The sequence below is a fragment of the Somniosus microcephalus genome, chromosome 8, assembly GCF_052327205.1.
Source record: "Somniosus microcephalus isolate GS21.2 chromosome 8, FLI_Smic_1.0, whole genome shotgun sequence".
NCBI lineage: Eukaryota > Metazoa > Chordata > Chondrichthyes > Squaliformes > Somniosidae > Somniosus > Somniosus microcephalus.
The window spans coordinates 206702399-206714920 of NC_140994.1; the positions used below are offsets into that span (position 1 = coordinate 206702399).

Below are 12522 nucleotides of genomic sequence, written 5' to 3' on the forward strand. Positions count from 1 at the left end.
AGATCATCTGGTCATTATCACATTGCTGTTTGTGGGACCTTGCCATGTGCGAATTGGCTGCCGTATTTACTACATTACAACAGTGAATACACTGCAAAGTTACTTAATTGACTGTAAAGCATTTTGAAATGTTTTGAGGTGATGAAAAGCGCTATATAAATGCAAGTCTTTCTTTCTCATGCTCAGACATGATGGGCCGAATGGCCTCCTTCTGTGCCTCATGCTCCATTTCCCTGCCATTTCTACCGCTGTGCTGCCTGATTTCAGGCAGGATAGTGGATGGAAATTCAGTCCACTATCTCTGTAACACCATGTTCTCTTTGCGACATTCCATTACAATACAAGTACACTGAACTTGAAGTCACGAGTCCAAGATATTTACTAAGTATTCTGTTAAGTATCATGAGATTCTATTCTTTGAAGTATTGAATGGCAGCCCCAAAATCTATGCCGTGTGCCCAAAACTTAAATCTAATTTTTAGGTGAGACCTTGTAAAACATAAGGGAAGATTTCCCCTCTTCTCAATTTGCAGTGCAATTGTAAACATATACACACAAACTTATGATTTTGTTACAAATAATGAAGAGAGGAAATCTCCCTCTGCCATTTAGGCAGATTAAACAATTAAAAAAATGAAATATATGTTCATTAATTTTGACTTGGAAGCTCTATTGAGACATGAACGATGAAAGGAGCTACATCAGTTTTCTGGCTTTGAGCACAAGCATGCCAGATACATTAAAAATGTAATCTCAAACCAGAACACTTTGGTGATCAAGTTTAAAGAAAGCATCGGCCCAAAAATTGAGTATGCCACCGACCTACGAAAAGAATACGAACTTACCTTGTACGAGGCCCAGAATGGAGGCTTGCTGTTCGGCGCTGCAGAGTTCTTTGCAGCGTATTACATTATGAAGGATAGGAGCGCAGTGTACAGCCTATGCGTAAGCGAAGACAGGCCCACAAAGTCTGTCAAAGCTAAGCCACGCCCTTCTCTCAGTCTCTTCCATTGAAATTACATTTTAAAAACTTCTAAAAACTTTTAACTAAACTGGTACTTGGACTTATTTCATATATCAGCATTTTTTTTTCATCCAAACTCACAATTTATTAGTCCCTATGTATACGACTTCCTGTTTTGATACTCAGTAAAGATCTAACATTGTCATGTTGTTGAACTTCAGAAAGAGATTCCCAGCCATATATTCAATGTTCATTTTCAGGATTAAAATATATTATTCAGAGCTCATTTAGACTGGTAATAGATAAATCTATTTTCCTTGTTATGGATGCAATATATTGTTTGTTATGTTGTTCATTTTTGAGTTGAAAGGACAGAAGGAGTTGGATATATTTCTTAAGGCTAAAGGGATCAAGGGGTATGGGGAGAAAGCAGGGACAGGGTACTGAATTTGGATGATCAGCCATGATTGCATTGAATGGCGGGGCAGGCTCGAGGGGCCGAATGGCCTACTCCTGCTCCTATCTTCTATGTTTCTATGTAATTGGTCACTAAAATCTGATAGATGTTCACTTTATTTAACTTTCTTATTCAACTTCCCAAGTAATTAAAATGAAACTTGACCAACAAAAAGAGTTTCCTCCACCAAAACGTACACAATATCCACAGATAGATCTTCTTTTAAAATGTGAAACAGGCTCCTGCGCCTGTTTTCACTAACTGTAAAATTTTCGGACGCAATTGCTAGGCAGTTGGTGGGCAATTAGTCCAACTCTGTGCCAGCAATGAGTATTTCCCTGACGGTGTGGATCATCTGTCAAGGCATACCTTGACAGATCACAAGTTCGGGATACAGTGCATGCGCAAGCACATGCGGAAATCCCAGACCTGCGGTATATTTCAAAGGCAGTATGACGGCATACTCTCATCATCATACCCACTGCAAAATTGGCCCCATTGTTTTTAACCGTGTTTATATAACATAATCTGCACTTGTCTTACCTTTGATGGGCTATGGTTGTTAAAATGATCTTGTAATGACCAAACATACCCAATTCCATTCTTCTTTTGGACCATTAATTATAACGTACATAACAAAAAAACTCTCAGACCCTAAATATAAAACAAACTTCAAATCTTGATTTACCCTTGATGCTGCTTTAACCAAAAATTATGGAGTAGAAATTCACCTTGGGCGGTAGGGCAAATGGACGCCCGTTATACACCCCATCATATATAGAATTCCATTGACTGCAATGGAACTGAATACTGGTGTATAACAGGCGCCCAATGCCATACCGCCCATTTTGCATTACCGCCCAAGGTGAATTTCTACCCCATTATATGTAATACATGGACCAGAAATCCTTACTTCGGAGGCAAGTCACATTTTAAAGCATTATCTAAGCATAACATAAGCCACTATTAAACTGTACAACAAAGCTTAAAGGAGAAAAAAAAGCTAGCAGTATTTATCGTGTAATCAGTGTGAGTTATGTTTATAGCTGGTAATTACTTAGCAACAAATTTCCAACCACTACCACTGACTCATAGAACCAATCTGTAGACAGTTCTGCAGCCATATCAGCAGTCCAAGAATCTTGTACTGATGAATGATCTTACAGGATATGCAAATATGATTATTGAGACTCTTAAGTCTTTGCTTTGAAGATTGATGTAATATGTTACCCATTAAAAAAGAAAGAAAGGCTTGCATTTATATAGCAACTTTCACAGCCTCAGGACATCCCAAAGCACTTTACAGCCAATTAACTACTTTTGAAATGCAGCCTCTGTTGTAATGTAGGAAACGCGACAGCCAATTTGCGCACAGCAGGTCCCACAAACAGCAATGATATAATGACCAGATTATCTGCTTTTAGGTGTTGGTTGAGGGATAAATATTGGCCAGGACACCAGGGAGAGCTTCCTTACCTAAGGAAGGATATACTTGCCATAGAGGGAGTGCAACAAAGGTTCACGAGATTGATTCCTGGGATGGCGGGACTGTCGTATGAGAAGAGATTGAGTAAACTAGGCCTGTATTCTCTTGAATTCAGAAGAATGAGAGGGGATCTCATTGAAGCATACAAAATTATTACAGGGCTTGATAGGATGGATGCTGGGAGAATGTTTCCCTTGGCTGGAGAGCCTAGAACCAGGGGCCACAGCCTCAGGATAAAGGGTAGGCCATTCAGGACTGAGATGAGAAGAAATTTCTTCACACAGAGGGTGGTGAATCTTTGAAATTCTCTACCCCAGAGGGCTGTGGAGGCTAAGTCATTAGGTATATTCAAAACAGAAGTCAATAGATTTCTGACTAGAAAGAGCATCAAAGGATATGGCGATAGGGCCGGTGAATGGAGTTGAGGCAGAAGATCAGCCATGATCTCATTGAATGGCGGAGCAGGCTCGAAGGGCTGAATGGCCTACTCCTGCTCTTATTTCTTATGTTCTTATGTTCTTAACTCCCCTGCTCTTCAAGTGGCAAAACTATAGGAGTTGGTCTTGTTTTCATACATTAGGTTACATTATACAAATACAGCTAAATATTATCAACCGTGACTGCACAATCCACAGTTTTTATTGAATTTCTTCATTTTTCAAATTTCACAGCAACAATTGAGGATAGGCAGACATGCCTAACATATATTTAGATACCAAAGTATGAGTTTTGCATAATTGGAAGCTCAGCACCGCTGACAATAAAGAGATAGCTTTAGGTCATTTCCATACAGTCTGTTTCGTTGTTTCTAATCTGAGTTTTTTGGTTAACCATAACAGACGCTATCATTATACATAAAAGTTAACTACAATTTTGTTGAACACTGCCTCATACTAGATGATAGTACTAGACAGCCTTTCATAATTTTCAGGAGCAGACGTATTATTGCAGAGTGCATGCAAGTGTGCAGGAGTTATATATACACCTTCTCAGGCAGAAATGACTACTGAGAAAGATCTGTACATCACAGAGAATTATCAAGCTGCTTGCACTGTTCACAGAAGCCTTGCTGTGGGATAGACATGAATATCCAGTTCAGATAACAAGGGGATGCTTTTTGTGGTATATATCAATGGTTTGGACTTGAATGTAGGAAGTATGATTAAGAAGTTTGCAGATGATACAAAAATTGACCGTGTGGTTGATAATGAAGAAGAAAGCTGCAGACTGCAGGAAGATATCAATGGACTGGTCAGGTGGGCAGAACAGTGGCAAATGGAATTCAATCTGGAGAAGTGTGAGGTAATGCATTTGGGGAGGGCTAACAAGGCAAGGGAATACACTACAAATGGTAGGACACTGAGAAGTGCAGAAGATCAGAGGGGCCTTGGAATGCATGTCCGCAGATCCCTGAAGGTAGCAGGACAGGTAGATAAGGTGGTTAAGAAGGCATATAGGATACTTGCCTTTATTAGCTGAGGCATAGAATATAAGAGCATGGAGGTTATGCTTGAACTGTATAAAGCACTAATTAGGTCGCAGCTAGAACATTGTGTGCAGTTCTGGTCACCACATTACAGGAAGGATGTGATTGCACTAGAGGGGGTGCAGAGGAAATTTATGAGGATGTTGTCTGGGCTGGGGAATTTTAGCTATGAGGAAAGATTGGGTAGGCTGGGGTTGTTTTCGTTGGAACAGAGGAAGCTGAGGGGAGACCTTATTGAGGTGTATAAAATTATGAGGGGACTAGATAGAGTGGATAGGAAGGACCTATTTCCCTTGGCAGAGGGGTCAAAAACCAGGGGGCACAGATTTAAAGAAATTGGTCAGAGGTTTAGAGGGGATTTGAGGAGAATTTTTTTTGCCCAGACAGTGGTGGGGATCTGCAACTCACTACCTGAAAGGATGGTAGAGGCAGAGGCCCTTATCACATTTAAAAAGTACTTGGATATGCACTTGAAGTGCCATAACTTACAAGGTTACGGACCAAGTGCTGGAAAGTGGGATATGGGTGGATAGCTCTTTGTTGGTCGGCACGGACAAGATGGGTCGAATGACCTCCTTCTGTGCTGTAAATTTCTATGCTTCTATGATTCTATTATTAAAGCTATGCTATTGTGCTGTTAGATTGTATTGTTAGATATATTTCTTAAGGCTAAAGGGATCAAGGGATATGGGGAGAAGGCAGGGACAGGGTACTGAGTTTGGATGATCAGCCATGATCTCATTGAATGGCGGAGCAGGCTCAAGGGGCCGAATGGCCTACTCCTGCTCCTATCTTCTACGTTTCTATGCACAAGTAGATATAAGGCAATGTGAGTCAACTCCCATAAAAGTAGGACTAAGATTGCTTAATGGAGCGACTGATGTTACTGACCTGAGAAATATCTATTGCAAACCTGCATTTGTACAGTGGGCATATGAGGACACGTTCAGCTTGGCAATGTTGGTCCCCATGTTCTAATCACCCATCAACACTCACAATTTAGACTCACACATAAAGAATGGACACTTTGTTGAGTTACTGGATAGATACTTGCGCCCAATTACCCAGAGCAATTTCCTAGTGTGAATCATTATTTTAAAAGAAGAGGAAATTGAAACACTAAGAAGAAAGAAAGAACATCAGTGAAGGACATAGAAAAAAGAGAAAGAACTGAAGACATTAAAATTCAGAGAGTGAGAGGGAGATAAAGGGATTTTAATTATCATTCCTGCCAGTGTGATACCCAAGCTATTTTGCGGTTCAGGCCTCATGTCCATACTGCTGGGAAACTGCACAATCCCAATGGGCAACTCACTGATACGCGTCGGCTTATGGCCAGTGTAATATTGGGTGCTTCGGACACTGCACTGGTCCGCAGGTAGGTCCTAGGGGGAAGGCGAAGCACAGGAAGGAGTGTGGGGGTTGGGTGTGGGATGCGGGTCTGAGCAGGCAGCAGCCTCCAGTATTTTTGTGGATCCAGGAGGAACATTCCTTTAAGGACCACTGATTAGGCTGCTCAAAATCAGGACACATGGATGATCATTGTGTTGCAAACGCTCCAGTTATTTGTCCCTTAAAATTGCAGTTGGGGTCCTAAATACATCATAGGACCACAATTTGCATAGTAAAAATGCCTATCACCTGAAACAGGTGGGTGTTCCCGCCCTCCATGGGAAATCCCTATTAAAAATGGTGGAGGCCACAGCAGCATCGTTAATGGGGCGGTAAATCTAACAACTCCATTTTAAGGCCATTACTTCCACGTTAACACAGACTTCAGCTATTTAAAACAAGAGATGGGAGAGTACACAGGGAGAGAAAACACTTGAGAGAGCCCGATAACTTCATGTTTCACCTGGCCCCCAAAAAAATCACTGTAAAAATCTGTTGGATCTATTTTCTGAGCAGCCTCGAGAGATCCCTTTAAGGAGCCCTGGTTAGACTGCTCAATGCCTGATGCCAATGCGCGGAGCGTGCATTGTTCATGCACTGTCCATTGGTACACAGAAATGGTACAGTATTGGGGTCCTTCAAACCAATGTATTTTAATATGATTCCTGCCTATTTTGGGCGGAAGCACTAGCCGCCCATTTCAAGGCCCACCTGAACATTGTGTCAGGCAGGTCTTGGGCGGGCGATTATTTTTTAAATTTTCAACTGCCGGCCGTCCCATTTTCCAGCATAGAACAGGTTAGGCAGCAGTTGAAAATCTCCCCCAAGAAGTGTACCAAACTGCTTACACGAGTAATGAAGTCCGAATTTGGTGGGGTCCCTGCCTAGTTTAAATGTGGAATCATGAAAGGCATCATATGGTACTCTATTTATAAAAAAGCTCACCAATGTTAGCCATTTAAAAAATGTAATTGGTATAAATGGAAAAAAATGAACCAAATGGAAAATCCACTGTGTATTTATGTGTCTCAGAGCCACATTGTAGTCACACACACTGATTAGATTGGTGTACTGGTTGCTGTTTCCTTGTGGTGTTTGAAGTGTACAATGGTCGAAGTTCTTGTTACTGCTGAATTGTTTCTTCATATAATATCACCACTTGTCTAACTTTACTTAAGTGTTTCTGTGATGTGATGGCTTTGTTTTGTCATTCAACTGATTTTTAATTGAACAGATGTTTCCCTTCTTTATGGATGTGTGACTCTGAAGGAGAGTAACAGGGATGTGAATCCTGTTCAGGGCGTAGGTCATAACAGCTGAAATATTAAAATGGTTGTGTGACAGTGCTATTATCACACTACTCTAGAGCCCATAGGGACTATGAAAGCAAATCTTCCTACCTTCTTTGAATTCTTAAAATAAAAATTGTAATAGATCTATGTATGCTCTTAATTTTCCTGTATAAAATAATTCATATAAATGTCTATCAAAGAAAGATAGAATAAATGAGGAGCTGTGGGATATGATTTATAATCCCAGCAGTAGACTATCCTGATGACCCATGACTGATGAAGTCACAAATGAGTTATAATAATTCCACGAGTGGATGAAATCATGTCACGTGACTTCTCATCAGACATTGTTCTCATACTAAGTTAGGTAACATCTTGATCAGCATGTGGAAGTGACATCAACATGAAACATTTTTCTCTCTTTATGCCACTTGTTCTCAATTATGATGCCACCACATAGGTATAAAGATATATTTCTAAAGGTTTTCTGTAGAGAATTAGAAACAAACTGATTTATAAGTCTTTTTATGTTAAGGTAAAGTTGTAAAAGACGCTGAAGAACCAAGAACAGCTGTCCTTACACCATGCAAATATTGTGGCGTAAGCCCACAAGGTTTCTTTTAAATCATCTGGATCATATTGATCCAATTTAGGCTTTAATATTCCATGAAATCAGATCTCTGATCTCCTTCTCCAGTTGCCTGCTGATGTGAGTGGCACCATGTGCCTGTGTGGTGCCTGGAGCCAGACTTCACTTGGAAACTTTCAGCTACAGCAACAAAGGGAGATTTGTCAAAATTCCACACGGCAGGTCACTTACCGCTGCTTCCTGTACTAGTTCCAAATGCACTACCCTCTTAGGTGCTGAGATATTTCATCCAAAAGCTTTTACAGCCAATAATCATTTCCTCTACAGAAATTCCATTCTGTTACTTATTGCATTTTTATTACAACTGTGCTGACTATATCCAGACAGTGGAGAATTGAAACCTTTTTTATTACCTGTCTGAGGAAATCAGACCTCACTAGTCAAAACATATATTTCACCATCAACATCCTTTTGTAATTTACCTGTACTGGCACAGTTCTGACTAAGAACTTACACTTGTAATTTAAAGTTAAGCCCTGGGGAAGTTTGATGAAATGCAATATTGCCAATGTTTCTTTCAGCAGGCATTAATACAATTTGAAGCCAAATACTTAAAAGAAACTAGGTTATTCACATATGTGAAAATACTTTAACAGAATAATCAAAGTAATGATTCCTGAACTTTTTTCAGGCTACTTTCGCCACCGACTTGTGATTATAAACCAACAATATACAATTCTGCTGAATATTTTCAATTTTATGCTGATATCTAAGATTGACTTTAAATTACGCGTTGCTTACGTTGGTTTGCCGCAGATTTTCCGATGGTACCACTGTTTGCAGTTGGTGAAGTACTTCTTATTGGATCCCGCGACTTGCTGCAAAGCACATACATTGGGGCTGAGGAAGAACACACACATTTTTCTTTTTAAAGCAGCAAAGAAAGGTGAACAGGGTTGTTCAAGAAGCAGCAACAGCATAATCCATCTGCAGCCCAGCTATTCAATGGAGCTATTGTTTTAAATCAAGAATGATTAAAAACTGTCACATCAAATTCCATTTTTACTTCTTTTAAAAAATATATATATAAAGTCAGACAACATTGCCAACACTGTTTTAGTAATTGTGTTTTTTTTAATCTTAATGAACTTTAACATGCTTACACTCCTGTCTTTATAACATACTTTAGTTTGAATGAACAATTTAGCCTTAGTTTTGGAACCGGAATGTTTTTTTATATCAAGACTATGGGCTTCCTCACTTACACTTCAGTACATTTGTATATATTCATACAGCACAGCACTTTTGATCACATTTGCATTCAACTGAATTAAAGGTAAGATGTACAGTAATTTCAAACAGAACTTTTGCTAAAATTGCTTTAAAAGTTGCTTACCCATGCTGCCTGCCTCTGATCCTGCTGTGCTGTAATACTTGTTTGTAGGGTGATAGAGCACTGGTCAGAGTGATGCAAACTAAAACTAAAGCACAACCAAATAGTACAAAATACTTCATTCTGACTGAAGACTTCAGACTGTTTCCTCTGCAAAATCCAAGCAGTCTCCTGAGGTAACAGAGCTGCAATTTATAGAACCCTGAGCTGGAGGGGCGGAGAGGAGCAGTTAACATGCAAAATCTAACTGATGTAACTAGTGGGCAGGTCAGGACCCCACAGACTGGGGGAGTAGCACACAGTTTTCTCATCTAAACTTTAAAGAAACCTCTCTCTTTCTCTCGGTTTGTTTTGCTTTGGCAGAATGTTTGCATAACTTCTAAGCTTTTGAGACTGAAACAAATGAAACACAGATTTTAAAGATGATAGGATTACACATCTAAATGAACAAATAACATAGGAGTTTATGAATAAAAAGAGGCAGAAACCTTATAGAAACATAGGAACAGGAGTAAGCCATTCAGTCTCTCGAGCCTGTTCAGCCATTCACATTTATATTGAACAAAGGAAACTTTATTTCAACTAAGATAAAAAATAATATGAATATTTAACATGGGTACACTTGGACAAAGTTAAGATTTATATTAGGGTCCCCTGTTGCTTCAGCAGGTTTATACGGTGAGTAGCTGAGCTGTACAGACCAGGAAGCATCTAGGTTTGATCCTTGGTCTTTGCTGGATTAGCTGATCTCACCTGGAGAGGTGGTGAGGCACTATGATTGCCATCACTGCCCCACGTCAGGGAAAGAGTAATCAGCCAGAGTTCCTGCACTGAATCATTATACAGTAGCCCTACTGGAAGTGGACATGTGTATAGAATGGGCTCAATTTTGCCAGGCCCGAGGAGGTGAGATTGGAGACGTGTAAGTTGTTAAAATCGCAAAAAATGGCAGGCGGACCCCACCCCGCCTCCATCCCACCTCCGAGCAACTTTCCCACATGCGAGTTTTCTGACCCTGTTTCCATCCCACCTCCAAGAGGTGGGATAAGTCCTTAAGGCCCTTAACAACCATTTAATTGTCTCTGTAATCCCATTTTGAGAGGCCTTTCCGATTTTAACCCTTTTCCCACATTCTGCACACCTCCTCTGGAACACGCCAGTGAATCCTGGTGGCTTCACAAGTGGACTGCTTACTAACAGCTGCAGCTCCACCATTATAAAGGAGTTTTCAGCAATCATCATTTGCAGGTGGCAGAACTTTGTTGTTTCATGCCTGGGGGAACTTTTAGCAGGCATACTCATTGTTCTGGAAGTTTGGAGCCTGACACCCATATCCAGTGTGACCTCCTGGGAAACCCCTCTCCCCACCTTGACTGAGCGCTTCCTCAACTGAGGTATTTACCAGAAGAATGGGAACTATTTATTTCCTTTCCTCCTGGACATCAGATTTGGACGAAGACCAGCCGCGGCAGCAACAGAACCCTGACCAACAGCAGCACCAACTGCAGGAGCAACAGCAGGAGCTTCAAGCTGCTGCTCACCCACCTGAAGCTTCACAGGCCAGAAGGCGCCAGCGCATGGAAGCACGTCGGCACAGGAGATACCCCCAAAACAGGGTCTACAGATAGAGGATCAGCTACCTCAACATGACTGAGCAGCAGTGCCAAAGGAGGCTCAGACTTTCACGGGAGGTAGTGGGTGACAGCTGCACAATGCTGCAACAAGACCTGGAGCCTGAGCAGGTGGACACCCCTTACCAGTGGCTGTCAAAGTCACCACCGCACTCAACTTTATTGCTTCAGGCTCATTCCAGGGATCAGCGGCAGACATCAGTGGCGTCTCCCAGGCGGCCGCACACACTTGCATCATGCAGGTAATCGATGCCCCTTTTGCCATCGCGCACAATAACATCAATTTCTCCAAGGATCAAGCCAGTGCAACTGTGTGTGCGGTTGGGTTTGACAATCTGGCAGGCTTTCCAAGGGTGCAGGGCGACGTTGACTGCACACATGTGGCCCTAAAGGCACCCCATCACAATCCAGGTATTTTTGTCAACCGCAAGGGATTCCACTCCTTCAACGTACAGCTGGTGTGTGACCACAAGAAGGAAATTTTGTATGTTTGTGCCAAGTACGCTGGCAGTTGCCATGACTCCTCCATACTGCGCTAGTCTAGTGTGAATCTGCTCTTCAGTCTGCCAGACCAACTTTGCAGATGGCTACTTGGAGACAAGGGCTATCCCCTGAAGACATGGCTAATGACGCCATTGAGGAGCCCTTCCAATGAAGCAGAGGAGCACTACGGCTCCAGCCACATGTCCACCAGATCCAAAATAGAGCAAACCATTGGCTTGCTGAAGATGTGCTTCAGATGCCTTGATAGATTAGGTGGAGCCCTGCAGTACTCAGCAGCCAGGGTCTCCAGACTGGTCGTGGTTTGCTGTGCACTTCACACAGTGCTTGGAGTCGGGAGCGGAGGGACCAGTGAGCCGAGGCCCGGGTGAGTATAAAACCTCACTTTCGCGGGCTTTCTTACAGTGCTTGGAGTCGGGAGCAGAGGGACCAGTGAGCCGAGGCCCGGGCAAGTATAAAACCTCACTTTCGCGGGCTTTCTTACAGTGCTTGGAGTCGGGAGCGGAGGAACCAGTGAGCCGAGGCCCGGGTGAGTATAAAACCTCACTTTCGCGGGCTTTCTTACAGTGTGACGTCACCAGAAAGCAGGTAAGTGATATATCATTTAGCTGTAAGGTAACTTCAATTCTGCGGTTTATATTTTCTAGGGTCTCTCTGGTGTAGCGGGGACTTCTGCCACACAAGTGCCCTAGAGTATACCTTTAATTGGTGGTATTGAATTAATTAAAATTAATTAAAGGGTAAGTCATGTCAGGACAGCCCAGCCCTGTGTTATGCTCCACCTGCGCTATGTGGGAATCCAGGGACGCTGCCGGTGTCCCTGATGACCATGTGTGCTGGAAATGTATCCAGCTGCAGCTACTAGCAGACCGCATTGAGGCGCTGGAGCTGCGGATGGATGAATTTTGGAGCATTCGCGATGCTGAGAGAGTTGTGGATAGCACGTTTAGTGAGTTGGTCACACCGCAGGTAAGGGCTGCACAGGCAGAAGGGAAATGGGTGACCATCAGGTGGAGCAGTAGAAGCAGGCAGGTAGTGCAGGGGACCCATGTGGCCATCCCCCTCTCAAACAGGTATACCGATTTGGATACTGTTGAGGGGGATGGCTTAGCAGGGGAAGGCAGCAGCAGCCAACTTCCTGGCACCAGGGGTGTTTCTGCTGCTCAGGAAGGGAGGAAAAAGAGTGGGAGAGCAATAGTGGCAGGGGATTCTATCGTAAGGGGAACAGATAGGCATTTCTGTGGCCGTAGACGTGACTCCAGGATGGTTTGTTGCCTCCCTGGTGCCAGGGTCAAGGATGTCACTGAACGGCTGCAGGGCATTCTGAAGGG

General features: G+C 42.5%; 1 protein-coding gene across 2 annotated transcripts in view; it reads right to left on the minus strand.

Annotated features, from left to right (window-relative positions):
* Positions 1 to 9259, minus strand: part of tgfbi (transforming growth factor, beta-induced) — a 99103-nt gene extending 89844 nt beyond the window's left edge. The window contains exons 1-2 of one of the 2 annotated variants that reach the window (XM_085995637.1): positions 9063 to 9259; positions 8468 to 8566 (exon numbers count right to left, since the gene is read on the minus strand). In XM_085995637.1, coding sequence (XP_085851763.1) covers positions 8468 to 8566; positions 9063 to 9181 — 218 coding nt within the window. In that variant the 5' untranslated portion in view covers positions 9182 to 9259. The remainder of the gene's footprint in view (positions 1 to 8467; positions 8567 to 9062) is intronic. The other variant, XM_085995636.1, reaches the window with a different exon arrangement.
* Positions 9260 to 12522: the final 3263 nt, after the last annotated feature.